General features: G+C 42.5%; 2 protein-coding genes across 14 annotated transcripts in view; one reads left to right on the top strand and one right to left on the bottom strand.

Annotated features, from left to right (window-relative positions):
* Positions 1-16,248, top strand: part of LOC109626684 (rho GTPase-activating protein 23-like) — a 63,221-nt gene extending 46,973 nt beyond the window's left edge. For 6 of the 13 annotated variants that reach the window (XM_069517368.1, XM_069517367.1, XM_069517365.1 and 3 more), the window contains exons 5-24: positions 221-299; positions 388-448; positions 1,333-2,785; positions 4,237-4,401; positions 5,243-5,351; positions 5,472-5,511; positions 6,202-6,339; positions 6,957-7,265; positions 7,342-7,403; positions 7,601-7,707; positions 9,713-9,825; positions 10,059-10,211; positions 10,403-10,481; positions 10,657-10,730; positions 10,820-10,909; positions 10,986-11,111; positions 11,204-11,248; positions 11,354-11,447; positions 13,457-13,488; positions 13,592-16,248. In XM_069517368.1, the coding sequence (XP_069373469.1) occupies positions 221-299; positions 388-448; positions 1,333-2,785; positions 4,237-4,401; positions 5,243-5,351; positions 5,472-5,511; positions 6,202-6,339; positions 6,957-7,265; positions 7,342-7,403; positions 7,601-7,707; positions 9,713-9,825; positions 10,059-10,211; positions 10,403-10,481; positions 10,657-10,730; positions 10,820-10,909; positions 10,986-11,111; positions 11,204-11,248; positions 11,354-11,447; positions 13,457-13,488; positions 13,592-14,563 (4,301 nt within the window). In that variant the 3' untranslated portion in view covers positions 14,564-16,248. Of the gene's footprint in view, positions 1-220; positions 300-387; positions 449-1,332; positions 2,786-4,236; positions 4,402-5,242; positions 5,352-5,471; positions 5,512-6,201; positions 6,340-6,956; positions 7,266-7,341; positions 7,404-7,600; positions 7,708-9,712; positions 9,826-10,058; positions 10,212-10,402; positions 10,482-10,656; positions 10,731-10,819; positions 10,910-10,985; positions 11,112-11,203; positions 11,249-11,353; positions 11,448-13,073; positions 13,099-13,456; positions 13,489-13,591 lie in introns of all 13 variants that reach the window. The other 7 variants (XM_069517369.1, XM_069517364.1, XM_069517363.1 and 4 more) reach the window with 4 other exon arrangements.
* A 974-nt stretch (positions 16,249-17,222) lies between these two features.
* Positions 17,223-24,989, bottom strand: acbd4 (acyl-CoA binding domain containing 4). Its single transcript, XM_020082885.2, has 11 exons — positions 24,757-24,989; positions 23,871-24,006; positions 23,275-23,395; positions 22,717-22,801; positions 22,274-22,394; positions 21,752-21,910; positions 20,821-20,918; positions 20,015-20,201; positions 19,723-19,937; positions 19,440-19,499; positions 17,223-18,343 (listed from the first exon to the last, which is right to left on the bottom strand). The coding sequence occupies exons 2-11, from the start codon at positions 23,959-23,961 to the stop codon at positions 18,215-18,217; spliced, it is 1,266 nt and encodes a 421-aa protein (XP_019938444.1). The 5' UTR covers positions 23,962-24,006; positions 24,757-24,989; the 3' UTR covers positions 17,223-18,214.
* Positions 24,990-25,627: the final 638 nt, after the last annotated feature.

The following is a 25,627-nucleotide window of genomic DNA, read 5'->3' as shown; positions in this document are numbered from 1 at the left end:
GATGATCTTTGCCTTAAAAAAATACTTTGTTCTCCTCCATATTTGTCTGTGTATAAAAAAAAAAAGATTGAATCTACTTTTGTATTTACAGGTAATATTTTTTCTAATAAAGCACGAAAGAAAAATACACAGCATTGTAAGAGCTGTCAAGGAATAGGGTGGATGAGGAAAGTGTCCTTTCATACATAACATCTTGCTGTATTGTGTGTGTGTGCTCCAGGGGACAGGCTGGTGAAGGTAAATGGGGAAAGCATTCTTGGGAAAACCTACTCTCAGGTGATCGCACTCATCCAGAACAGGTGGGACACTGATGTTTCTAAATCCAACTGTAAGGTCACAGCCGACCTCCTGTTTCTATGCTGACGTGCATTGATTTGTTTTGCGCAGTGAAAACATTCTGGAGCTCTGTATTATGCCAAAAGATGAGGATGTGTTGCAGTTGGTAAGTGTGAGTATGATCTTTCTTCTGTTTTCTCTTCTTTCCTTCATTTCTCCTTTGTACCATGTAAAGCAGTCAGCCAGGTGTTTTACGCAAAAGCATGGATTGCATGACAGCTTTAATTCATCTATTCACTTATTGAAGCTAAACCTCCTTAAAAAACTGTACTATCATCAGTGGGAATAACATAAAATGAGTTTGAACAGATGGAATGCATTAAAGAAGGAGATATAACAACCAACACATTATGAACACCTGCTTTTTATATGACATTTAAATTAAGATTTATTCAAATTATTTTATACACGTGCAAAGAATTAATGAATATAAATGTTTGGACTGGTCATCATAAATAGTTAAATATTGTGATTGACCTTTGACAGGACAAGGTTGTGACGATATCTCCCTACTTGTCCATAACATCACATGTGCAAAGACAAACTCTGACATGTTCCTTTATTACTACACACTGTAATTGTTTGAGACTCCACACACACTGTCCTGCTTGTTCGCTTAGTGAAACAGATTTGATTGAACAAATTTATTTTGCAAGACTTTGATGTGATTTCACTTTTTTTTTAACACCATTTAAATAAATCTATACCTTCACTAAGGTAAAGAAATACATTAACATGAAAATAAAAGGCAGTGGAAGGTGATAGAAGATAAGAAATGTTATTATAACTGACAGTAATCACTTTGTTAAAGGTAATAAAGTTCTTATATTGGTTGTACAATAAAGATTAAGCTTATATAGGGAAAAAACGAAGAAATATCGCTGCATGGTGCACGCTGTAGCTGCCTCACTCTGCCCTCCAGCTGTTCCTGACACATTTTTTGTTTCGTCCTGTCTGTCATGTTTTACATTGTGCCCTAACCCCTCCTGTCCTCAGGCGTACTCCCAGGATGCCTATCTGAGAGGCAATGATCCATATTCAGGTGAAGCCCAGAACCTCCCAGAGCCCCCACCTCCTTCTTACCCATCCACTAAACCTGGCTCCATGGTCTCCGAGCCTAGCAACACTCTCCTGGACAACTGGCAGTGCCGACCTGGCCCCACCACCTCGCCACTGGATAACCAACCCCCCGCTGCCTCTACGCCCACCTCCGGCTGGTCCGGGGGTCCTGAGGATTCAAGCGGGCACTTTACCCTCTCGGGGCGGCACCGTGGCAACTGCTCTTCAGCCATCAGTGCGCTGGACTTTCACTTTGCTAACCACAATGCTGCCATTGCCTCCGCAACACTGCCTCCGCCAAGGAAGAGCAGCCTACCAGCCTCTGCCCGTGCCCACACTGACGCCCTCTGCCACCAGGCTCTGTCTGAGTGGTACTACAGCCAGGCCGAGGCCGCAGAGCGCATGTCCCCACGCCACCGCAGTATCTCTCAGGATCGTTTAGTGGAGCTGGGGCTGGGGTTGGCACTTGGCCCTGGGCCTTCGACTGTCCCCAAAATATCTGCAGAGCAACGCAGAAGAGAAACCCTCCTGCAACACCACCAGGCAGCTGCTGCTTCCCATGATTCCTTTTGGCTAGGTAGCTGGGGTGGTGCATCAGGACCAGGAAGCAGGTCGTGCTCAGAGGGCCTTTTGGCAGCCTACGCTGAATACGAGCATAACTATGGGCGTTCTGTTGAAACGCTGGCACAAGCCTCTGCACTGGTCTTACCACACCATGAACACCTTTCACAAAGCCCCCAGAAGACAAAACTCAGCGAGCAGGTAGACCTTAAAATCTCAGAAGGGCATCAGCACCAAACTATAGTTGCAGCCCCCACTACAACCCCCTCAGCAGTGCCTCCTAGTGATAGGCAGTCAGGTCAGCAGGTAGCCGAACCCCAAACAAGACGAGTAAAAGAGGAAGAGCCAGTGGGCTACAGAAGCTACAGTCCTTCTTTCTCCCATAAAACTGGCCATCCCCTCCAGCAGGCCCACTCCTTTAAAGAGCCCAGCTACAGTGGCCCCCGCCTCAACTTGAGCCCCAGCAGCAGGAGCATCCCTGCAGACAGCAGGGGGCTGATGGTACCCAGGCCCAAGTCCACACCTGCCCTGTCTGCGTCAGAGGAGGAGAGAGTCCGGCTTGGGGTGGACAGGAAGGTCATTTCTCCCAACTCTCTGAATCAAGAGGTGGTACTTCGGCAGAAGAAGCCTCCTTTAGGCCGTCGGACCCCTATTCAGCCTCTTCGACATCCCCACTACACAACACATGTGGATTCACCAGAGCCCCTTGGATCAATGCCTTCACCAGGGACCCCCTCTCCTGTGTCTGGGGGACCTGCCCCTAACCGTAGGACCAATGGAAGCCTGGCGCGGCATGCATATGACTCTCTGTCCTCCATTCCCTTCATAGGTTAGTGATATTTCCTCTTATGCTACAAGTGGTGTGAAATGTCTCTTACAAATTAACACATTTTGAGATGTTGGGATGTTTGTTTTATATGTCAATATAATGATTGTACTCTCTGTTCATTTACTCTCTGTTCATTTAGTATTCATCTGTATTTGTTTTTGACTGAGTTGATGAATGCTTGTCTATTTGTCTTTAAACCTTGTCCTGTCCATCATTTGTACACTGTCTTATATCTGAAAGCTTTTTCTCAAAATCAGAGCTGCTCTGGAGGCAGAAAGAATCTCACAGGCTCTCATAGGTGAATTGTTGGACCATAATTGCTACAAACAGAAAGTATTCAGGCTAGTTTAAAATGAAAGTTAGCTTTTATTATTTGGGTATGAATGGCACTTTTTAAAATGTAATTCTTTTTTTCTGCAGAGAGGTTGTGCTGCTATAAAGTGTAGCCACTCACCCCTCGGTAATAAAGTGAATATTAGCAAACCTTTTAGCAATGTTACTGACATTACTGAGATAGTTCACTGGAGAGAAATGCACTTCTGAGGTTCCCAAATGAGACACTCTCCTCCTCCATCGATCATTTTTGGCCTTACATGGTGTTGTTATGGCTCGCACAGAAGTCTAGTAACAAATCACTTAGACTCAGATCCTCCCATTCAACCCATACAGTTTCCTTGTATTGTTGCCAACTTGAGCTCTGTCTCCCAAAAGAAGTGCTTCCTGGGAGCTCCCCACTTGACTCCCACCCAGATTGCTGGTACATTGAAACAGTACGCTTATGTCTGAAAAAGGAGATAAACCACAAACCTAAAAGCTCCTGTAAAAGGATTTTATTTGCAGTTTTGATGTGTCGAGCAAAAGGCTCTTTCTCTGACTCAGTTTCAAACTTCCTCTGACCGAGTCTGAGGAAGAAGAGCCTTGTGCTTTTTAAAAAAACATTAATATTTTGTTAATCCACCATCCATTAAAATTATTTTATAGGTGTCCACGTCCCAATATTTGTTTAGCACAAACAACAGTCAGAGCCTTCCTCTCAGCAACCCAAGGTTGCAAACAGCAGTGCTCAGCCCAGTGATTATTTCATCATCCTCTCCAGAAGTTTGGTTCCACAACCAGTTCTGTGCATGGCTGTGAGGTGTTGTTAATTGTTCCTTCTCACCCCCCCACACCAACTCTGGGTTTTTCACCAACACCGGAGATATATCCCCAGAATCAGCCTATGATGCCAGGCACACAATCCGGAGGCTACTGACTGTAATACTGGATTTTATTTTTACATAGAGTTTCTTTGGATGGATGGTTGGCTGGTAGGTTGGTTGGTAGTCGTGTATCTGCCTCCACAGTAGCTCTGCCTCAGGGAGATGTTCCCACCTGAGGAAACTGCTGTCTTGTCAGTGTCTAACCCCTTGTGTCTCCCTCCCTGTTGCTCACATGTGATGATGACTTTGCAGATGAACCCACCAGTCCTAGTACTGACCTACAGGCCTGCTATGTACCAGCCTGCTCTGTGGTGTCCGGTTCGCAGGCCTCCACTGTGGCCATCCTCACTTCCACCTCTGTCTCCCCCACCCTCTCCTCCATCTCCTCCTTTGTCCGACTTCATTGTCAGGACTGCAGTGAGTCTCACTCACCCTCTGTGAATACTGGAAGGCTTTAGAGAGGGCTAGACCAATAGAGAGTTTGCTTCCTATTGTGTTTTTGAGCCAACATGACAAACAGTTATGTAATGATCGTGGCCTATATTTGTCTGGCTTTTCCCCTTTGATTCAATTTCTGCTAGTAGTTCCATTTCAGCTAAATCTTACACACTGAACCTTCAATAATTAGTGTACATTTCTAAGAAAGAAATTCATTTTGGTATTTCAGATGGCTTTAAATACTACATTACCCATGAGTTTTAGGTTCCATTGCTGTACAGATGAAGCCAGTGATGCAAATCAGTGCAGGAGCTAATTCAGAATGCTTTGTTGCTGCAGTTGATAACAAATCAACCTTTGTTTCATAGTGATATAATTTCAAATGAATCAGCAAAATCAAATTCTTTATCTTATGTACACTGTGTCTGATAGCTTTAAGCTGTTCCTTGGGTCATAGTTGACTTGTCTTATTACATCACCATCAAAATAATTCGATGGCATGGTATGAATATTTCAGTTTGTCTTGCCACACTGGGAGAATTGTATCCCATCTTATCTTCATTTTCATTTGAGACTTTAAACTGGCATTAACTTGCATAGCGTAAATGCATCCAAAACTTAGGTACTAGGTAGTCAGCTGTTCTTTTTAATGTGTACTACACACGTCTAACCCTTTAATCCACCCCCCTCTCTATTGTAATATCCATTTAACACTCATCTTCTTCTCGTTTCTCATGTCACCGCCATAGATTCCATATTTAAACCCTCTTCGTCATACTCCTCTCCTCTCTTGTCTGACATGTCTTTCATCCCTCTTCAGGCAGCATTAAAGGTCGTCGCTCCTCTTACCTACTGGCCATCACCACCGAGAGATCCAAGTCCTGTGACGAGGGGCTGAACACCTTCAGGGAAGAGGGGCGAGTCTTCTCGTAAGTCAGGAACTCAGACAAGCTGTATTAATAATGAATAGGTCCATAGTTTATAGTCTTAGAGATTACATCACACTGTCCACACTCAGTGCTGTAATTTCTTTTCTTTCTGCTCCACAGCAAACTACCAAAAAGGGTCAAGAGCTTTTTCACTGATGGGGTGAGTTGTTGTAAGGAGCACATATACAGCATGCAACAAAACTGACAGCAGCCCTAATCAGTGTCAATGAATTGTTAATTGTAAAGTCCTGTCCATTTCAAAGACCAGGAGAAGTTCAATAAATCTGAGGAACCGAAATGTTTGACTCATTAAACTATGATAAAATGTCCATATTAAAGAACCAACTGCGACAACAGTAAGTAAACTTTTATTTTTGATGGCATGTAAGCTTGATCTGTCCATGGATGATACCAGTCTGACACAAAACCCACAAAATCCTCCACTGCTGCAGCTGTGTTTCACTTCAGGCTCTTTCACAGTCTGCTTTCTGTCTAGTTCAGTCACTTCCTCATGATGAGGAGCCTCGTTCCATCAGACACAACCTAGGACAGATGTGAGGAAGCTGGGGTGTTCACATGTTCTTTTATAACACTGTTCATGAAATGTGCCTCAACAGGAAATCATAGGTGTGATTACTTTTGTTGCTATGAATACAGGTGAACTGACTTTTGTTGCATATAGGTCGTATCAGGAATTAAATCTGATTAATAAATTATATACAGCATATGGGTGTTCTCAGTTTTGTCGCATACTGTTCATGTATTTTCTGTTTCTATTCCGTTCATTTTCCAGCAACAAAGCAAACAGTGTCAGATGGTAATCCCTTAATATCCCAACTCTGTGTTTCAGTCTCTGGAGAGCCTGCGAGCTCAGGAGGAGGCCAGGTCCAAACGCCACTCCACTTCTGAACTGGGAACCATCACTTTCAGTGATGTGCGTAAGGAGGGCTGGCTACACTACAAACAGATCCTCACGGAGAAGGGGAAGGTACAACACACACACACACACACACACACACACACACAAACACACACACACACACACACACACACAGCTGCAGCAAGCTGTTTGGACCTTCAATGAGCCAATTGCAGTTGTATGTTAAGCTTTCCAAACTGGCAACAGTTGAACCAGTTGAAATGCATGTTAGTATTGATTACTAAGCAATGGATCCTTCATGTCAGACAGAGACAGATAAAATCATACATTTTGAACGAGTGACTGTACGTCATCCATTTTATTTGTATGACCCATATTCACAAATCACAATTTGTCTCATATGGCCGAACAAGGTGCACCCTCCTGTGTTCTTAACCCTCAACAAGAGTGAGGAAAAAAGTAGAACCCCCAGAGAGAGGGATCCCTCTCCCAGGATGGACAGAAGTGTGATAGATGCCACAAGTAACAGAGCACAGTGTTGCCATGTGGACAAATCCAAACCATGACAGATTTTCCATGTCAGGTTAAATTTGATGCTATTGCTATGATTGGACAGCTGCTGTTTGGGTGAGGGATGTAGAGAAGAGTTAATAAGGAGCTGCCTCATATAGATATTTGATCCCACAATTCTCTCCAGTTTTTCTTTCTGTCTCCTCTCATTGTAGAAAGTTGGTGGTGGCATGCGGCCATGGAAGCGCGTCTTCTCCGTGCTCCGTTCCAATTTGCTCTTCCTCTACAAGGACAAGCGAGAGGCGGTCCTTCACGGGGCGGGGGCGGGGCCCAGCCAGGACGAGCACCCCCCGGTCAGCATCCGCGGCTGCCTGATCGACATCGCCTACAGCGAAACCAAGCGTAAGCACACCCTGCGGCTCACCACGCAAGACTTCTGTGAGTACCTGCTGCAGGCCGAGGACAGGGACGACATGCTGGCCTGGATCAGGGTGATCAGGGAGAACAGCAAGACCGACAACGAGGTAAGATCTTTACACCGAGTTAGTCTTGTACAGTTGAAATGAACTTAAACTAACTCCTACTTCTCATTTATCCTAGGAGATTGGTTTCTCAAGACAAGCTCTTATCAACAAGAAGCTGAATGATTACAGAAAACACAGGTCAGCATTGGGGATCAACAATAATTTAATGTTTCTAAAAGCAAAGAAAGCCTACTTTGTACAACTGAGTTCATCTCGAGACACTATTGAAAGTATTAAGACCTGAAGAAGAACACACACTTAACGTGTTCAAAGAATAACCTCTAATTACAACCCATTTGATTTTCAGCCATCTTTGTTTCTCTCTCTTGCTGCAGTCTGACAGGTAGCAAGCCAGATTCCTCCCCCAGAGTCCACCGGATGATGCCTCCCTTCCTCCTGGCTAAGACTGACAACACCTTAGTGAACCGCACCTCCAGAGCAGGTGGGTACAGACTTGGCTCTGCTCCGTGTTCGCCATCGTACCACACACTGCTACCTGCTGGCTAAAAGCAACAAACGTACCACTCACAGATTAGTGTGGCTTTTTATTAGATTAGATATACTTTATTCATCCCACAACGGGGAAATGTACATGTTACAGCAGCAGAAAGAAAGTGTAGTATACACTACAGAAATTAAAATGGAAAAGGCAATGAAACAAAAAAACAGACAGAAATTTATGTAACCTACACAATGAAAAAGAAAACAATCGACCTGCAAACAGACAATGTGCAAAAGGATACTGAGGATAAAAGAGTGGCATGATATAAAAGTATTGTAATGTAAAGTATATAAGTAATATTGCCAAAGTAAATGACCATGATATAATTAATATTGCCAAAGTAAGTGACCATGACATGAATAATACTGCAAGGCATAAATGAAATAAAATGAAATAAGAAAATATTGCAATGTAAAGTGACCATGATATAAGTACTATGGTAAGGTAAGTGTTTCCATGATGATATAAATAATATTGTACATTGTAAGTGATTTTAGACATTGTAAGTGGTAAATGTAAATATTAAAAATATTAGAAATATTAGAAATGTAAATACGGATAAATAAAAATAAAAATACAGCCATGGTGAGTAGTAGTGAGTCGAGACATATGCCCCCGGCATTTGTGTTCACAGGAACATGTAACAATGAAAAGTAATTGACTATGTATGAAAAGATTTTCCTGTATAAACTACAGGTATACGATGAGTCACAATTAAAACCAAGGACTGTATTTTGGTCGCTTGAGATTAAAAATAGCTTCTTATTTAAAAGCTTGTGACCTAAATCATTTTATTGGGGAAGATACTGGACCCTGCCATACTAATCTACACAGTGATAGCTTACGGCTCCACACCAAAACACCAAAAAGAGTCAAACACTTTTTCACTGATGGGATGAGTTGTTGTATTGAGCATGCAACAAAACTGAGAGCAGGCCTAATGAGTGTCACTGAAATCATTATTACAAATCCTGTCTGAGTTTTTATTTAATTTGAACCAAAGTCAAGTAGAAGGTCAATAAATCTGAGCAACAGAAATATTTCACTCATAACATTTCTATTTAAAGAACCAACTGCAACAAAAGTCAGTAAACCTTTTGAGTTTTTTTTTTTAATACTTTTATTTTTGATGGCACATCAGCTTGTCCTGTCCATGGATGATACCAGTCTGTACCAGTTCCACTGCTCCTTCTATTGTTGGTAGTTGTTGGTCATATGACTCTTCCTGCTCCTCCTAACCACTGCTGCAGCTGTGTTTCACTTCAGGCTCTTTCACAGTCTGCTTTCTGTCTAGTTCAGTCACTTCCTCATGATGAGGAGCCTCGTTCCATCAGACACAACCTAGGACAGATGTGAGGAAGCTGGGGTGTTCACATGTTCTTTTATAACACTGTTCATGAAATGTGCCTCAACAGGAAATCATAGGTGTGATTACTTTTGTTGCTATGAATACAGGTAAACTGACTTTTGTTGTGTTGAGGTTGTCCTGTGGGGTCTGTATTTTCTGTGCAGTCTATCTGACCTGTTTGTTTTTAATAAACTAAAATACACTTAACTTTAAAATCTTTGTAAAATAATTGTCCCAGAGGGGACTGTGTCTGTTTCTAGCACAGTGCTACATGCCCATTGATTTACACACAAACATCACAGAAACACAAGCTTTGACGCGATGTTACACAGTTGCTTAAATATGATTCATAAGTTCTATACAGCATATGGGTGTTCTCACTTTTGTCGTATACTGTTCATGTATTTTCTGTTTCTATTCCGTTCATTATCCAGCAACCAAGCAAACAGTGTCAGATGGTAATCCCTTAATATCCCGACTCTGTGTTGGGAATAGCTGCTCTGTGTGAATGAGCCACACTAGCACACACTAATATATAGACTCTTACAGAGGTTATTCAAAAGCTGTGTGTGTGTGTGTGTGTGTTTGTACACTCAGATGACAGCAAGGCATTGTGGGGCATCAACATCATGAAGAAAGCCAAGAAGACAGGAAGTCCAAAGGCGTTTGGTGTGCGACTGGAGGACTGTCAGCCCGCTGTCAACCATAAAGTAAAAACATTTAATGTTTTATAATGAACTACACTAACAACAATACACATGATGACTCCAGTTGTTTGTAGAAAGAGAGACTCAACTAACAACATAAAGTAGTTGATGGGGGTCAAAGCTTGCTCATATTTATATGCTTTGTTTTGTACCAAGATACATTCACACTTGCATGTTTATTTCTGCGTCCGTCTCTCCTGCTCCTCATTAACCACACCTCTGGCCTCTGTCTGCAGTTTGTCCCCCTGACAGTGGAGATGTGCTGTGGCATGGTGGAGGCGACGGGTCTGGAGTACACCGGCATCTACCGGGTGCCTGGGAACAACGCCATGGTGTCCAACCTTCAGGAGCATCTCAACAAGGGCATGGACATCAACACTGCCGAGGAGGTGCGGAGGACAGAAACACGTTCGACCTGATAACCCAGTTTAAAGAAATGTATTGTCTCAGCTTGAGTTATAATGAACAAATGCTGAAGTTACATTTAAACACCAGGAATATTTTTTTTCAGATTATGTGTTATATATATATATATATTTGTCTACAGCAGATGTTGTAAACCCTCTGTCTGTCTCCACAGAGATGGCAGGACCTGAATGTGATCAGCAGCCTGCTTAAATCATTCTTCAGAAAACTGCCCGAGCCTGTGTTTACTGATGGTGAGGCCACTCTTTTGTTTACTGTGAAGTGATCTTAAAGAACGTGTATATTGTTTAATATAAGAATAAGGCAGCCAATGGATTATTTCCTCAAACTGGGTATAGATAACATTTATTTTTATTCCAAAATCCACTTCTAGTCAAAGACACTAAGTTGCTTGTTCTCTGCCAACAGACAAATACATTGATTTCATCGATGCCAACCGAATAGAAGACGCAGAAGACAGACTGAAGACCATGAAGAAACTGGTATGGGTCAAATGGCAGCGATTTATATTTTTGTCATCTATTCCCTCAGTTTTATTTTGAAATATTCTATGTCTTCCTTCTTTTTCCAGATCCATGACCTCCCAGATCACTATTACCACACCCTCAAGTTCCTGGTGGGTCACCTCAAGAAGGTGGCAGATAACTCTGACAAGAATAAGGTAGGTCAGTTAGGTCAGTTAGGTTTTTGTGTTCAGAGTTCAGCCAGACATGACATGACTTTAATTTAATTCTCAGATGGAGCCAAGAAACCTAGCTCTGGTGTTTGGTCCCACTCTGGTGAGGACGTCAGAGGACAACATGACCGACATGGTCACTCACATGCCTGATCGCTACAAAATAGTGGAGACGCTAATCCTGCACGTAAGAAGAGGCATCTCTTACCTGCAAGATCTGAACCATTTGTGTTGTGTGGAAACAGTGTGTAGTGATACTGTGTGTTGTTGCTTCAACAGTGTGACTGGTTCTTCAGTGATGGAGAGTTCGATAAGGAAGAGAAGGTATGTTGTTGTGGTTTCTGTAGTTATGTATCCTCATCCCACATCCGTGCTTTAAATCTCAGTATTTCTGTGTGTGTGTGTGTGTGTTCATGTGTGCATTCATAGGCCCCAGAGGATAAGAGGGACATGCAGCCTGTGCCCAACATTGACCATCTGCTGTCCAACATCGGCAGGCCGGGCATGCCAGGAGAGGCATCTGGTGAGGATGAGTCATAATCTAACATTAAATTCTTCATCTGATCTGTAACATTCTCAAAGAGATACATGTTCACTACGAGGGGATCATTTTCTTCGGTCTGTTTAACTGACAGAGAAAAACCTTTTCTATTCTTAACGCGGTGGTTGAGTCTGCAAATGTCACCTGGAATGAGCTAGAAACATGAAATTTGGCCCAACGTCCATGTCCTTCCTAAGAAATATGATCCCAGTCGGCCTGATGGTGGCGCTGTAATCAATTGTCAAACAAGTGATGCCATTTTCTTCTCAGCCTGACCTCTAAGCCCTTGACACTGAGGTGGCTGGTGGCCGCAGTAAAGGCTGATTTTCTCAGTGTCAACTTGACATGCATGCAAAGAGCTGTACAGTATAATCACCTCCACCCACCTGAGTCCATGATCTTATCTGTTACCTTGTGCAAGTCAATATTAATGCATTAACTGCAATTGGCAATAACTCTTCACTCTGCATATATGTCAGCTCTATAATTCATTTGTTAATAGTTTGTGGCAACTAGATTAAGAAGACATTTAGCAAAATGGCCCATGGAAGCATTGCGTATACTAAAATAGTAAAGGTCCAAACATAGATTTTGACACATCTGTCTGCGGGCTGCCTCAGTAGTTTGCGCTTTCCGTTGTTCTGCTAAGTATTTGTGACAGCTGGTGATGGTGGCTTATATCCTCTTTCCAAATACTGTCTCTGGTGGCCTCCCAGCGAGGGAGCTCCTCAAAGTGGAGTGTGGGTTGTAGGGAACATACTGTCTCCCGTTAGCCTCACTCAGAGCTGTGCAGATATCACAAAGACAGGGGGTCCAAACATGGGGGATTGCAGACTTAGTGATGTCTTACTTATGTTGACTTGCGCACAGAGAGTTGGCCCATTTTCAACTTTTCCATTCAAAATGACAACCCAAGTAGTTTCTGATAGTGAACATGATTCATCCCAATCAAAGGTCTTTGACAGCAGGGCCTTTTAACATCTCTTTTGTACATAAAAACTATAACACAATGATGTTTGATATAAAACTGACCACAGGATGTTCTTCAAAACTGAATTTAAATAATACTGGAGAGAAGTGTAGATTGGTCCTATATGAAAAGTTACAGGGTACCTATCTACAATTCTAGCTACATCTGACCTACACAAGCATAACTAAGTCTGTTATAATTTTGCAATATATAAGACAAAGAGAGAAACTTAACACTGAGACATGAACGCCTAAACCTTCCTATCTGGGACTAATTGGATATCTTCTTTGTGCTTGTGTAGGTCAGATGTAGCTTCAGTGTGATTTAAATGGAAGTGTTACCTTTCATTTATCTCAAAGGAACCCAGGATACATCAGGGAAAGGGGCTTGGCATGAGTATGACTAATGCTAATTAAAAACCATAACACTAATAACATATAAATCTAACCTACCCTCTACTTTAAGGCGACAGATCAGTGGCCTTCTCAGGTCAAACTCAGCTCAGTGTCTTTCTTTCCCAGTAGATGTCTGTACTGTTTCTCCAGCTGGTACGTTTCTGCCTGTGGATACTCATGATGTTTCCCACTTTGTCTCAATTTCTCTTTTTTTCTGGACCTTTGTGCACTCGTTTCCTCTAGCTGAGACAATGGATCAGCCTCTTCGGTAGGAACAGGTCTTCTCCTTGTGTTTTGTGCTTGCTGTTTGCACGTGCATTTGACCACTCATTTTCTTTTCACCAGTTTTGGTGCCCCCCCACCCCAGTGTGCCATAACCCCCTGCCTTGATGGTGTGATGGCAAATTCTAGCCATTGTTGCTACTTAAAGTATAAGCAGTGCCAACAGTTGCAGTTTAATTTTAGAATGAATCCTCAGACAATGGCTAGAGTTCTCCTGAAAGGTTGTGGTACTGGTATGTGTTTTGTGATCAGCCAGACATCACAACTTTGTACCAGCTCCTAACACTAATGCTACCATGTGTTCAATGATGACTCCTAATTTACATCTTATTCTTTTCTAATAGATTCCACTACCAGTGATTCACTTAAGTTAAAGGTAAGCATGACTTACTTGTATTTTAAATCTAGGATGGAGATCATGGTTTCTGCAACATGATGGATAGTTTTATCATTAAATGACTGAGATTTCTACCTTTCAGCAATCTTCGAACTCCAAGAAAGACCTGAACGCCAGGGACTTAATGCCCAAGTCCATCATCACTGCAGTTGCCCGAAAACGTAAAAAATGCCTCAGTACCTACTTGCCCGGCAGCAGCGCCGATGAGGACTCCGAGCATGAGCCAGTCAAAGCCAGTAACTGTCGGGGAGGAGAAGGAGGAGAAGAAGAGGAGAGAGGGGAAGAAGAGGCAGTCAAGGGAGACCATATTTCCAAAAAAGAAAAATGGGACGAAAAGGAAAAAGGGGTGAAAAATGGAGAAAACGCAGCAGAAAAAGATGCAGAAGGGGCTGGAAAGGTAGTGGGAGGGGAAACAGGCACAAAAAATTCCGAAGGTGAGAGCAGGCAGAGAATGACCTTGCCACGAACTCAACTGCAGCTTCGTAACAAGTATCTCCACTCACAACACCAAATCCATGCCAGACACCCAAGACCCTCATCTATGATTAATCCTCCTTCCCACTTTAGACCTGACAATCTGGCAGCAGGACGTCCAACTGTCCCTTTCTGGATCTCCCCCACCAGGCCTCCCAGCCTCTACCATGCCTCCAGCTTTCAGCAGCCAGACTGGAAGCAGCCACCAGCAGTCTGCTACAGGAAGACCAGAGGAGGGAGGACGAGGGCTTTGTCCATGAATCTGGAACTTGAGCTGGGCAGGAATGATGACAGAGTCAGAGGATGGAGAGCGGAGAGGGTGGAGGTGATCAGAGTCATTGACGGAGCACCGGGTCAGCATGGATATGTCGGGGTTCCACAGGGATCAGTTGGCCCCAGGTTAATGCCGCAAATAGATACCGTCCCTCGTCTGGCCCACAGGGCTCCCCCTCTCTCCTCTTCTTCATCTGGATGGATAGATCAGAACTCCCCAGGATCTTCCTCTGTAGTCCTGAGGAGATCGGCACTGGACCCACGGGACAAGATGAGAGCGCGGCGTCGGCACACAGTGGTAGTTTAACCTGACTGTTACACCTATTAATGCTTTACCAAGTATTTCCCCTGTACTCACCAACACTGGATCACCTGTGTCACTGTTACTAAAGCCGTCCATCATGTCACTCAGTTGTCTCAAAACGCTTCCCTCTTGGATTTTTATTGTCAGTAAAGTCGGAGATGGAATCCCATGGCATAGGAATTCTTTGACACTGAGAGCAGCTTTTAAGTTTCATTTTGGAGCTGGTGGAGAGCTAATAGCTAACAGGCTAACCAAGCTGGCAGCATTAATCAGTCACAATATTTGTCTGAGCTAAATCCCTTGTTATTTGACTGTTTAGTGTAGCGCTCACAAGATAACAGTTTATAACCAAGACATTCGCCTTCGGTGAAATGTTTTATCCAATCTATGAAGATCAGACTCCCACATAACTACTCCAAATAAAACTTGGTTTAGGATAATCAAAGAAAGAAAAGCTCCAAAACAAGGTATGGACGATGAGGTTTGTATTTTTCTTATTTGATTGAGAATCCACACTTTTTTTTCCAACTTAGGATCAGGAGGTGATTGAACTGAAATGATAATTATATCATCAACTCTATTATCCCTTACACTGTTTTAAATTGTTTGGATAAATAAATAAATCCTGGTCAGAGTTGGTGCAGTCAATGCTTTATGGTGTCAAAGTAAGGGACCTTTACCTCCGAAACATACTTTAACTTATATTTCTAAAGTTTAGGGAATCAAACCCTTCAAATGTCAACTGAATGAACAAATATAATAAAGACGGTGTAAATGCTGAGACAAACCAATCCCACTTCAGAGCCCAGCTTCTGTTCCAGCTAAACCTTCACCAGCAAACTACAGAGCACAGTCATCAGCCATGTTTTTCATTTTCAACTGCGCTGTACATATGTTGGTGCCCCCCCCACCCTCCCACTAGTTTTCACTAATGATGTCTTTGTTGGGCAAGTATCACAGTGCACTGATGCAGTTTTAAGTTGACTTCTCTGCCTTTTACGAGCTCTTTCCAAGTCCTTATGTGGATCTACAGCAAACAGTGGGAGTAAAAAGCAAACTCCCTCTCTGGATGATGTGATGTGGGCATTACGTCAAAGCTTCCATGGACTAAAACAATGCATGCATGGGGTTATTGACATATAAAGATATGCAAAGCCTAAGTGTTCAACACAAGCCTGTTGTTCTTCCCTCTGTGTGTGTGTGTGTGTGTGTGTGTTCAGAGAGCGATGTCAGACTTTTGAGGACACTTGACGTCTGGACACTGACAGGAACTAAGTGTTTGAGGCAGCTATGTCAAGTTTTGCCAAAATCCTTGTTGTTTCTATTTGGGTAATTGTACAGTGTGAGCAGTACAGAGACGTATTGAGGCGAGAGCAGTGTTACTCCAGTTGATACATTCTATCAGTGTTATAAAGATAGCATTGTCATGGGAGCAGATGATCGTGAACCAATAACCTCTTTAAATCCCAAACCACAGAGTCTTACCTGGGTGATATTTTTGCATTTTTCCTTTTCACATTTTCAGTGTTCTACTCTTTTTCCCAGAATTTCTGTAAAAACAGACGTGTACTTTATGTACGTGGGTGACTGTGCGTGGACCAATTTTGTAACAGTTGTACAAAGCCTTGTTAACTTAACCTGTGTATATAAATATTATACTTAATATATTAAATTATTTGTTTTGGAAATGGGTTTGCCTGTTTTTATTTGTATACAGTCGGGATAAAAACAGAACACTTGCTGTGGACTTGTTGGAGTGTTCCCAGGTGAACAGTGGCCATGATAACTTTGAATCAGGTTTGGAAGCAGCAGGACTTTTCCTAGAGTTGACAATCTAGAGAAGCTGAGTAGGGGGACAACAAGGGCCCTGTCAGTGAGGCGATCAAGAACCCAACAGTCTCTGTCACTGAGCTTCAGTGTCCTGCAGAGGTGGAGACCCTGCTGGAAGTATACAACCATCTCAGCGGCTTTCTATCGATCAGACACTAAATAACAATCATGTGACAGATTAGGATTACTGCTGTGGAAGTAAAAACTGTCATGTTAAAATCCCACAATTGCTGCCCCCCCCCCGCCCACCTATTTATTTTAATACATGTCAATAACTATGTCACTTTGTCCTCCCATAGTCTCTCTCTCTCTCTCATTTCAGATATCTCTGACCACGGAACTTCAGGACAACTTTTACCATTATTACTATTATTATTATTATTATAATTATTAACTACAACACTTCAGTAATTAATTTTTATATGAATTGTGACTGTTATCAATAATAATCAATAATGTCTTTACACTGTTATTTTTTACATTTTAACTAGTCAGATCTGATACCTGATGGTGCTCAAGTGTTCCCGGTGTCTCTCTCTCCTCTCTCTCTCCCTCCTCCTCCTCACTATCTCTCTCTCCTCTCTTTTCCGTACATCTCTCTTCTCCCCCCGTTTTCTTTGACGCCCACATTGAGTCTGGTTCTAGAGGTTTCTCTCTGTTAATGAGGGAGTTTTTCCTCCACAGTCTCCAAAGTGCTGCTCATTGTGGGAACTGTTGAGTTTCTCTATATTAATAAGATTTTAAGTTTCAATGTAAAGTGCCTTGAGATAATGTATATTATGATTTGGCGCTATACAAATAAAATTGAAATTGAACTGAATACAGTACAGCCTTATAGTAAATATAGATCTTTAATTTGAGCTTGTCTTCAATAACAGTTGTTATCTCGATCAATCTGGCGTCCTGACCAAGGTGTACCGCCTCTCACCCAATTTCAGCTGGTGTGGCTGATGGATGGATCTCAGTCAGTGTACTTAGTAATTGCTTAAAACTGGAGTTACAGCAGTTCAACATGACAAGAGAAAATGTGATTTTGTACAGTGATGATGGATCTACACAATGAGACAGTGAAGGTACACTGCGATTAAACAATTGAACGTTAACGGGGCATTCAGAAAGTTTCACACACCTTCATCTTTTTCACATTTTGTCATGTTGCCTTGTTTTTTTAAATTGTAGAATTAGTGTTCAACATTATGAAATGTGTAAAAAGTGAAAGTGTCAAAGAGATGCAGCACCAGAGCAACGGAAACACACAAATTCAATTTAAGAGACACCGACCCACAACCTGAGCTCCCAACATGTACAATGAGAACACAAGAGTCCTCTCCTCGCTGCAATTGTTCTGATGTTTTCCATAGATGTTGAGGTCACGGAAGCAAAACCAAAAGAAGAGGAATATGGTGACTGCACATTAGGTCTCACTAACATAATATAACAATAATATAACCCAAGTCTTTAATTCAGGCTTGTCATGATCAGTATAAGCACATCTCCAGGTTGAATAACACAATATCCTGTTGACTATCTGATTCCTGCTGCCCACCCCAGGCCAGCTCATTAAGCCACTTGAATATTTTAAATAAAGAATCATTTTCCGCAGTGAGTGAGAGGATTTCTGGATCCTGAGGTGAACAAAGAAGCAGATACATTTCCCAGCAGACACCAAGTCCACAAAGTTCTCTCCCTCCTCATGGTGTTCAGGGCGGAGGTGGAAGAGGAGGAACCCCTCTTGTGAATACATACTGGTATTAATCCTTTCTGCTGTAGAAAGGAAACTCCTTGCACCGATGGATCGCTGTGGCCGAATGGTTGAGTGTCATTTCACGAACATATGCGTCTTCTCTTCTGGGCTTTCCTCAGCAGGTACACCACGCCCTGAGCCACAAAGGGCCACACCAGGAAGAGCAGGACCGTCTGGCCCGACACGTCGAATGGCCACCACCACTCCTCCTGAGAGAAAAATCAATCAGTTCATCATTCATCCCAGAGAAGACAACCAGGAGTTTCAACAATGTAGTAATCACACACCCGACAACTGGCTTTCACTAAATACGATATGTGAGAGCGTTTGCTGAGATCACACAATGATGACACAAACTAAAGCAAATTAAAGCAAATTAAAGCAGTGCTGGTGAAGGAATATCCTCTCATTTCATTGATTTGTTTATTTGACCAGAACAATGCTCACTAATCAACAGCAAAATGACTGTAAATGAGCCAGAGTTTGCTCAACAGGCTAATTTTCAGTTGTCCCTGGCCAGTTTTTTAAATGGGAAACTAAAATTTAAATAAATTCTACAATACATAACAAAGTTACAACACAACACATGAGACAAAGTAAAAACCAACAAATACAAATTGCAGACAGGCAGTCAGTAGTCTAACGTGCACATATCTGATCATCAATAAGCCATTTCTTCAGCTGACCAGTAAAAGAACGACAAGTATTTACTTCTCTTATCTGCATTGGCAACAGAATGCATTCTTTAGATGCTGTCACAGAGAACAGTGACTGTACAAAAGCACTTCTTTGAGAGGGACTGATACAGTCACCTCGAGTGATACCTCTGGTAACCGGAGTGTCTGCTCTTTGCACAACAAAGTGCACAGATCTTATCAGTATGCACAGTTTGTGACAATACACTGTAAGTACACTATATTTAAATTATATTAAACTATAAGACATGTTTAGTGCAGCTGTAACTACGACTTGCACTAACGCAGATGAGTGTAAAAGTGTTCCAGGTTAAAAAAACGTTTGCGACGTTAATAGACCTTTTGATTGCTCATCAGACAACTTTGACAAATAATCCTGACTCAAAGTTTCACTTCCTAACAAACTAATTCCCAGAGCTTCCAGAACTAACTAACATCTCACAGCGTCAACGACAAACTGAAGAAAAGCTGAAAAAATACTGTTCCCAAGGTCCAGAATGAACGATCATGCCCACATTCAGAGGTTAGTTAGAAGACTTCATTTGTCTACATTCATGAACAACAACATTTCCTGAACACACACATTTGGAACTATAAGACTCTCTCTTACCTGCTCATGTGATGCTGTGGTAGCACACTGCAGACATTGTCTCCACTCTGAGCCCTGAGCCTATCACACAGAAAGCAGCAATGATCTCAGGGAGTTGAAGGCGGCATCAAAAGTAAGTCTGGGGATGTTCTAGACTTTTCTTTTTTGTCCACCCACGTACAGAGGCAAACCAACAGTGAATGTCTCCTACTAACTAGTGTGAGTACCGCAACCTGATCCATCAGATTCCTTTTTTAAAATGAAAGTATATATGTGTGTCAGAACAGACTGATCACAAGCTTACGTGTGTGGCAGCGAGCCTTTCCACAACCTCCAGCCGGTCCATCACACTCCTCATGTCCTCTCTGAGCCTCCGTAGTGCCACAATGATCTGCTGCTGTAGCTGGGTATCATGGATCCTCTCTGCCCCGCCCTCGGAACCATCCCCTCCTCCTCGTCCGGCCCCTCCGCCGCCGCCACCCGGGCCCCCCCACCTTGGACTTCCCTGAGGGACACCACCTACGGACAACAACACAGGTCAAGCATTATTAAGTGTGAGAAAAGTGTGAAGCAAAGCGCGGGTGATAACAGCTTACGTTCTCTCCAGTTGTGGTGGGAACCTTCCCGCCCACTGTCTCGCCTCCTGCTGACGGGACCCTGACCCTTCCCATCGCTACCTCCCTCTCCACCTTGACCTGCTCCGACCTGTCGGACCTCAAGACGGCCGGATGTCTCCAATGACACGTGGCCATTCTGGAAACCGTTGAATTTACCTACAGGAACCTGTGAAGACCAAGAAGAAAAAAAATATATATATTAATTTCAACCTTTGAAAAAATGTCTTATTTGCACCTTGTGAAATTCTCTATTCACACTTTTCAATTGTGGCTTCTGATTTCATTTTCCAGCTCATTGGAATAGTTATTTCACTGCGTTGGACAATGATGGTATATTATGGATACATGTGCTGCCATCTTATGTTTTTGATGTAATTTTGTCTTTGTGGTGGTGATGGAGTGGAGGTTCTGTCGATACACAATCACAACCAGTCAGAGCCAATTACTAATTCAAACGTATCAGAAACATGAGCACTTGAACAAGCATCAGTGTGATAAGAACACCCTAAAATGACAGAAACCATCTTTATGAAAAATGTCATAAATATGTTCTTGGACTTTTTAGTTTTATCCATGTCACATCCACTTGCATGGAGGAAGCAGGGTTTATGCCCTTTACTGCAGCCAGCCAGCCAGCAGGGGGCAATCAAGATGATTTGGCTTCACTTCAACTCACTGCCATCCATCCTTACATTCAGTCACTGGTGCTGGAAATCCTAACGTGGTTTGTACTGTTTGCTGGCGGCATCACAAGCTATACCTTTGACGATGTGAGAGAGTCATACCTTGATGTTACTGAGTTGCTCCACTGAATCCACGGAGTCACAGAAGATCTCACTCTCAGAATCACTGGTCAACACCAAACCCTCGCACACGCCAGAGTCTGCAGCAGCACAGAAGTGAGAAAAGTTTTAGGTTTATTATCATGGTGTAAAGCTGTGAAACTGTCCAGCATCAAACACACTGAGCAACAGTGTCCCACACACAGGCGCGCTGGCAAGAATCTTTTTGAGGGATCACTTTTGCATTATCTTGCATCACATGGTTTTCTTCTTTAGTTTTCTTATTCTATTCCTTCTAATAAGCCATATGAATTGGAGTGCAGCTTGGGCCACATTTCTCTCTCAGAATCCAAGCAAGACAGACAAAACTAACCGTGCCTAATTCTTTTTTGAGTCCAAACCCAACCCGAGCCTAATGCAGTTAATGTAGCTGCACTAAGCTTGTGTTACTCTGTCCCTGACACACGTTTGTTTTCCCAAATGAAAGATTCTATATATATTATATATAGAATTACACCAGCCAACATGACCAACTCCACTCAAACCCCAAATAATTCCCAAACTTTTCGCCGAACTCTTCAGAGGAGTCTCCTGGAGAAGCAGTGCAGTTGAAAGCAGCAGTGGAAAATTCTGTCATTTGTAACGAGGACAAATGCATTTATACAAATGACTGAACACTTGAGGTCAGAGGTCACCATCATTGAATCTGATTTGATCAGCCGGCTCTCTGTCTCACCTCGCAAAAAATGTTGGCTGTGATCTCCACAAAAACCACCTGGAAAAGTTTGTCTGTAGTTTTCACAGGATAACTGCATTTTAAAATTAGACAGCTCATAGAGTATAAGGGAGGTGTGGGGCTAAATGGTCTGTATTTACACTTTTCTAGTCTTGATGACCACTCAAAGCACTTTAAGGGGCTACACTCTTTACATACCATTAGGGATGGTGTTGGCTGTGAGGTCTATAACCTCAGCCAGGCTGAACTCCCGATCTGGATCCTCTGGAGGAAAAGAATCTTCTTTAGGCCCCTCCTGCTCCTCATCCTCACTCTTCATCTCTTCTGGACTGTCAGCATGCTCACGTCCTTTAAGACCTGTGGTAAAAGACAAACACTCTTCTATGTATATTCACACTGGAAATCATCAGCAAGTCACCACAGCTCCATACATTTCCTGTAGAGCTGAGAGAAAATGGAAACTGCCGTGGGGACAGATACCGCTCTGGCACTGTGTAACAGCTGTTTGACTGTAAAGGTTTCGATTACAAGCTTTCCAAAGACAATCTACCCTGAAAGAAATGCAGTATGCACAATGGGCCAATGATACTGTGAAGTGTGTGGAAGTCAGATTATCTGATTCCGAATAGCTGACTTTAAGGTGGGGCTGGTTTCTGAAACTATTGGACCAGAAGATGAACATTAGAAAGCGTCAGACATCAGTGCTGCAGACGCACTGACCTTCTCTAAGTGTGAGCAGGGACCCTGGAGGCCGCGGCATATCATCAATGACCAGGTAGAGATGCTCAAAGTGGTGGAAGAGTGAGGCCGTCTTCTCATTCATGGGCATGGTGTCGATGACCTGCAGACCAGTGGAGATCTTGTTTTATTTAAAGTCCTACTTCATGTTCACAATGTTACTGAGAACTGATCTGATCACACACAAAATAAAGCAAGAGGCATCAACCGTAACAAATTGGGGAAATAATCTAAACATTGCCTGGTAGCCAAATGTAAGATACATGTGCAAAAGTGTAATTATCCTTTATTTATTTCTTCATTCACTTTTGGGTTTAAAATAAATCTACACCTCTCCTGCAGATGGAAATGCAGATGTTGTCTTAAATACCATTTTCAATACTGAACTGAAATATATGATTGGAATAAATAAATCTGTTCCATACCTCCTGAGCTACTTTCTTCATCTCGTCCACATATGCAGCCATGGCACTTTCACTGCTCATCTCCCCCAGGTGGCTCCATGCATCCCTAACAGATACACCAGTACAAGTAAAACACATGTCTGCCACTACACAACTTTACTGGGAATATTAAACAAAATATAAAATCACAGTGCCTTTGGTAATGTAATAGTAAATTCAATAATAATTTCCCATTAGCTTGTTAAGGAAAATCAGATGGATGTTTCTCTTTGTCAATGTAGCCCTAATCTCATAGTTTTAATATGAAGTTGAAAAATGAGTGCACTTCAGATTATATTACACAAAACAGGTGAATAAAGGGGACGAAAATTACAACAGCCAGGAGGTAATGTGCAGTTAATTCAGTGCAACACACTAATAAACAATTAGTAACACATTAAAAACGCTTCAGACTCCAGTTTGTCTGTACGTGTCAGAAGAAGTCCACTTATCAGACCAACTGAGAGCTAGTACATCTGCTAACACAAAGTAACCCAGATCTAATTACAGAGTGATATACAAGTGCACAATTATACACACCATTTGTAGCGGCCCACTGGGTCCCAGAAGCCGGGGCGTGATGCTTTACAGGGTCCACAGACAGCCTGCTTATACAGACTGTAGAAACGCAGCATCACCTCGTAAGAGGGCTGGTAGGAGCCTGTAACAGAGAAGTCAATTATCAGCTTTTCCCATATGTTGTTGTCCAAATGATTTAGTAGCTGCCAAAATATATACACAATTCATATTAGGATTTAATTGCTAAGAGAACCATGCCATCCACTATCAATTAACAAGAGAAAAATAGTGGTGGGGTGATGGCCTGTGATGGCTGACTGTCAGTATTATGTTAAACCCAGCAGAGTGATCCTTCTGCACACTGGATAGTTTACATGCACTGAACAGCCCCACACTCACAATGCATTGTTAATAAGCCCTTAGATTACGCTTACGCCTTGGATGCAATACATTTTAATGAAGTTTGTTCTCTGTGCACTCAGAGAAGTCAGCATGAATCACAGCTGCACTGACAGGTCCAATGCTCTGAGGCTTTTGTTCTGGAAACAGAACCGTATTATTAAATTAAGTGCTGAGTCACACATGCGATCATGACGCGGCTGCAAAATGTTACCTACCGTTTTTGGGCAGGTTATGGATAACATCCACAGCGGCTTGAAACCTTTTCTGGTGATCGACCACAGGCTGGTCCATCACTGGGACTGGCATGACACTTAAACTTCAGAAATCTGCCAGGGAGGGGAACAGGTGGAGCTGAAACACCAGACAAACATAGATGTCAAAGTCAGGTAGAAGAGTGAAATCAAAAAACGAAGCATGCGTGGCAGGCATTTTAATCTATGTCACATTCAACACTGCATGTGAAATAGATCATGAAAACCCTGATAGAGTCAAATATCTCAAACAAATCTCACAAATCAGGACTTGAGGTTTTAAGTTAACTACTCTCCACACCAAAAATAGGAAAATACTGTCTTACTAATGAATTATTCACCTCTCAAAGTCATCATTTAGCAGCGATACCTTTGGCTCAGGGCCTCTCATTCATACATTCAAAGGAATGTCAGTAAACTTGTTGTGTGTGATGTTCATTGGTTTTCATGAAGTTCCTGTCAGAGCACTCACAGTAGTCAGTTTGTCCACTACATACAGACTTATTTCACCTGATATCACGTTTGTTGCTCATTGTTTCACGTTTGCTAATAACTTTTTATATCAGATGTTGTGTTTAAGTGTTTGTTCAGCTCATAACACATCGTGGAAGACTCAAAGAAAACATGACAGGGCCCAACAACAACTCTTACTAGTTATAGTGCAGCTTTCAGACTGATGTGCTGAACCTGTACGCCGAATACACACCTACAGCATTAAGCTGGATATGTATACCAAGAATCCCCGTGTGGCTAAATTCAAGTTTGGTTCGATGAGGCAAAAACACAAGATGTGAAGCTGAAGACAGGGAAGCTAGCTGAGCTTGCTAACTAGCTCGCTAACTTGTCTTACCTCAGTGAGTGTGTGTCCCGTCGCCGGCCATCATCGGCAGCAGAAGCATGGAGAAACACAGCAGGACGAGAATCACAGAGGAGCGAGGGACAGGGGAGCTTCTGGTACGTTCACCCGGTTCTGGCTTCACGTTGGCGGTAAAGTCTGAGAAACTGTCACCTACACGTCTGACCCGAACCACGGAGCAACACCGGGACGTGCCTAATGGAGACGACTTCCGTGTCACGTCACATGACCCGTTCGACCGCGCCCACTTAGCTATTAAAGCAGCACAACAAGCGTGTAGGAAATTAAAGTATGACATTAAAATAGATCTAAATCTAATTCAATTCGATTTGATTATGATGCAAACACTATTATAGTGATTTTGTTTGTCATGTTTTATAATTTTTATATTATTTATACTGGCACAGACATACCACAGCCAATTTCTTGTATAAACCTATATAGATCACTACTAATTGTATAAATATAATACTTATATATATGTGTGTGTGTGTGTGTGTTTGTGTGTGTTTGATATATATTAACACACACACACAGAGGGGAGGGGATTGAAATGAAGAAAATTACAATATATTAATCGCCATTTGACACAAACATGAAAGAATTAAAATCTACTTTCTAAATTCAGTGGTGCCTTGCAAACATCATCACGGACTGCGTTAAAAAAAAGTCTAATCCAGATTACTTGTTCTCGCCAGAACAATTAAGGAGATGGTTGAAATGACCGCACAGAAGCCGGAGCCATCACTGTGTCGCCCACAGCGTGGACGCACCAGGCGCATTACGCAGCGCCATTGTCCTAATCACTGCGCACAGAACGAGAGGATCAACTATTTTCAGAGCATCACTCAGACGGTGATTTGGT

This window comes from Paralichthys olivaceus, chromosome 21 (genome assembly GCF_024713975.1).
Source record: "Paralichthys olivaceus isolate ysfri-2021 chromosome 21, ASM2471397v2, whole genome shotgun sequence".
NCBI classification, from domain to species: Eukaryota; Metazoa; Chordata; class Actinopteri; order Pleuronectiformes; family Paralichthyidae; genus Paralichthys; species Paralichthys olivaceus.
Note: the sequence above shows the minus strand (reverse complement) of the source record. Positions and strands in the feature narration are given on the sequence as shown.

What these genes read in the sequence shown, in the direction of transcription:
- acbd4 (XM_020082885.2), bottom strand. Translation starts at nt 23,961, where the DNA reads ATGCCAGTCCCAGTGATGGACCAGCCTGTGGTCGATCACCAGAAAAGG. An exon ending in CCATAACCTGCCCAAAAACG is followed by an intron (nt 23,396 to 23,870) that starts GTAGGTAACATT and finishes TCTCTGTTACAG; the next exon opens with GCTCCTACCAGCCCTCTTAC. An exon ending in TGAAGAAAGTAGCTCAGGAG is followed by an intron (nt 22,395 to 22,716) that starts GTATGGAACAGA and finishes ACTGGTCTGCAG; the next exon opens with GTCATCGACACCATGCCCAT.